Source organism: Gavialis gangeticus, unplaced genomic scaffold (genome assembly GCF_001723915.1).
Source record: "Gavialis gangeticus isolate Ggan-Ray unplaced genomic scaffold, GavGan_comp1, whole genome shotgun sequence".
Taxonomy (NCBI): Eukaryota; Metazoa; Chordata; order Crocodylia; family Gavialidae; genus Gavialis; species Gavialis gangeticus.
Window position 1 is genome coordinate 88985602 of NW_017729022.1, and position 1775 is coordinate 88987376.

The window sequence follows — 1775 nt, forward strand, 5'->3', positions numbered from 1 at the left end:
ACCAGTGAGGGCACACCTTAACACACACACAAAGTGACACTTCATGAGTTTTGTTTGTCATCAGCCTGAGGTGCAGTTTCCCAGAAACCCCTACACCTATCTCCTTGAAACCTGGCAAGCTTCATGGCCTCATAAGGGGCTGTACCATCCCTGCTGTTTTCACCCCCCACCCGTGTCTTCACAGTTACAAGTGACACAAATTTTGCTCTGAACAGTTTGAAGTGGTTTCCCCCAAACCCCTGCACCTATCTCCTTGAAACCTGGCAAGCTTCATGGCCTCATAAGGGGCTGTACCATCCCTGCTGTTTTCACCCCCCACCCGTGTCTTCACAGTTACAAGTGACACAAATTTTGCTCTGAACAGTTTGAAGTGGTTTCCCCCAAACCCCTGCACCTATCTCCTTGAAACTTGACATGCTTTGTGGCCTCAGCAGGGGCTACGTGCCGTGCTGTTTTCATCCAAATCAGGCAAAAAATGACAAAGTTATAGGAATTTTTTGTGATTCCCCATTACAGTCTATGGGCGAAATGTTGAAGCACGCCAAAACAGTGGAACAGTTTTGACAAAATGAAACAGAACTGCGCTTTGAAAGGAAATGTCTAAATGAAACACTGTCCCTTTGAAATGGCAAAATGAAGTTGAAATGAAATGGTGCTGTTTCGCACAGCCCTAACAGATTCCACCCAGAAGTGGTGCAAGCACCTACCTACTCTGGATACCTTTAAGAAATGCCTGGACGCCTAGCTTGCTGGGGTCATCTGACCCCAACTGACTTCCTGCCCCTGGGGCAGGAGCTGGTGATCTTGCGAGGTCCCTTCCAGCCCTAACGTCTATGAAATCTAGGTAAAAGTGCCCCGTCTGCCGGGGGAGGTCCATAGACCACAGACTGAAAAGACAGAGCATGAAGGGAACTCGCCTGTTTCTCAACCTGGTTAGATTCAAGGTGCCCCTCCCTCAGAAAATGCCAGCTTGTGTTCAGGGGTGCGTGTTGTAGCCACGTTGGTCTAAGGACATAGGCAGACAAGGCTCTCTGGGTAAATGTGGTCTATTTATTTTAGTTGGTCAGATTTACCCAACGAATCATCGGTTTATTTTCACGTTTTGACAGAAAAGCAGCAGAGGAGGCCGCCTGCGGCACAGGGCTCAGAACAGCCCAGCAACGCAGCACGTCTACGAAATCTCCAGGTTTAGCCTAGGTCTTGCAGCTTGATAGCCATCTTCGCAGGTCAAAGAGTGTCTAACAGTGGCCGCGTCAGTCCCCGCCTCAGGGGAGGGGCTAGTGCGCGAGGCCCCACCCACTAACGAGACCTCCTCGAGCAGAGAAGCGCGGGTGGGGTAGGAGGGAGCGGTCACGTGACAAAAGTTGAGTCGTCACGCGGAGCGGGCGGGGGGAGCCCACCTTTTCTGTTCTCCCCTACAGAGACGCAACTTCCGCCGGCGGCGGCGGTGACTTCTGTTGTGTCACTTCCGCCGCCTCGGCGTTTCCTGCCTGGCTGTGGGGGGCGACGACGCGTGGCCTGTCCCTGTGAGCGCGCGCGGCCTCCCCTTCCCTCCTAATCCCGCCTGCCGCCGCCGCCATGGCGATGCGGCAGACCCCACTGACGTGCTCGGGCCACACGCGGCCCGTGGTGGACTTGGCCTTCAGCGGAATCACCCCCTACGGCTACTTCCTCATCAGCGCCTGCAAGGGTGAGGGCTAGCGGAGGGGCGGCGTTCTTCTGGGTCTGGGGGGGCGCGGCTTGTCCCCTCCCCCCTCGCCACCAGGCCGCGGGGG

At 55.2% G+C, this 1775-nt stretch overlaps 1 protein-coding gene across 1 annotated transcript in view; it reads left to right on the forward strand.

Moving 5' to 3' along the window:
- Positions 1-1467: 1467 nt before the first annotated feature.
- The window catches only part of STRAP (serine/threonine kinase receptor associated protein), an 11388-nt gene continuing 11080 nt past the window's right edge, over positions 1468-1775 (forward strand). The window contains exon 1 of the mRNA XM_019515594.1: positions 1468-1690. Within this exon, the coding sequence (XP_019371139.1) occupies positions 1579-1690 (112 nt within the window). The 5' untranslated portion in view covers positions 1468-1578. The remainder of the gene's footprint in view (positions 1691-1775) is intronic.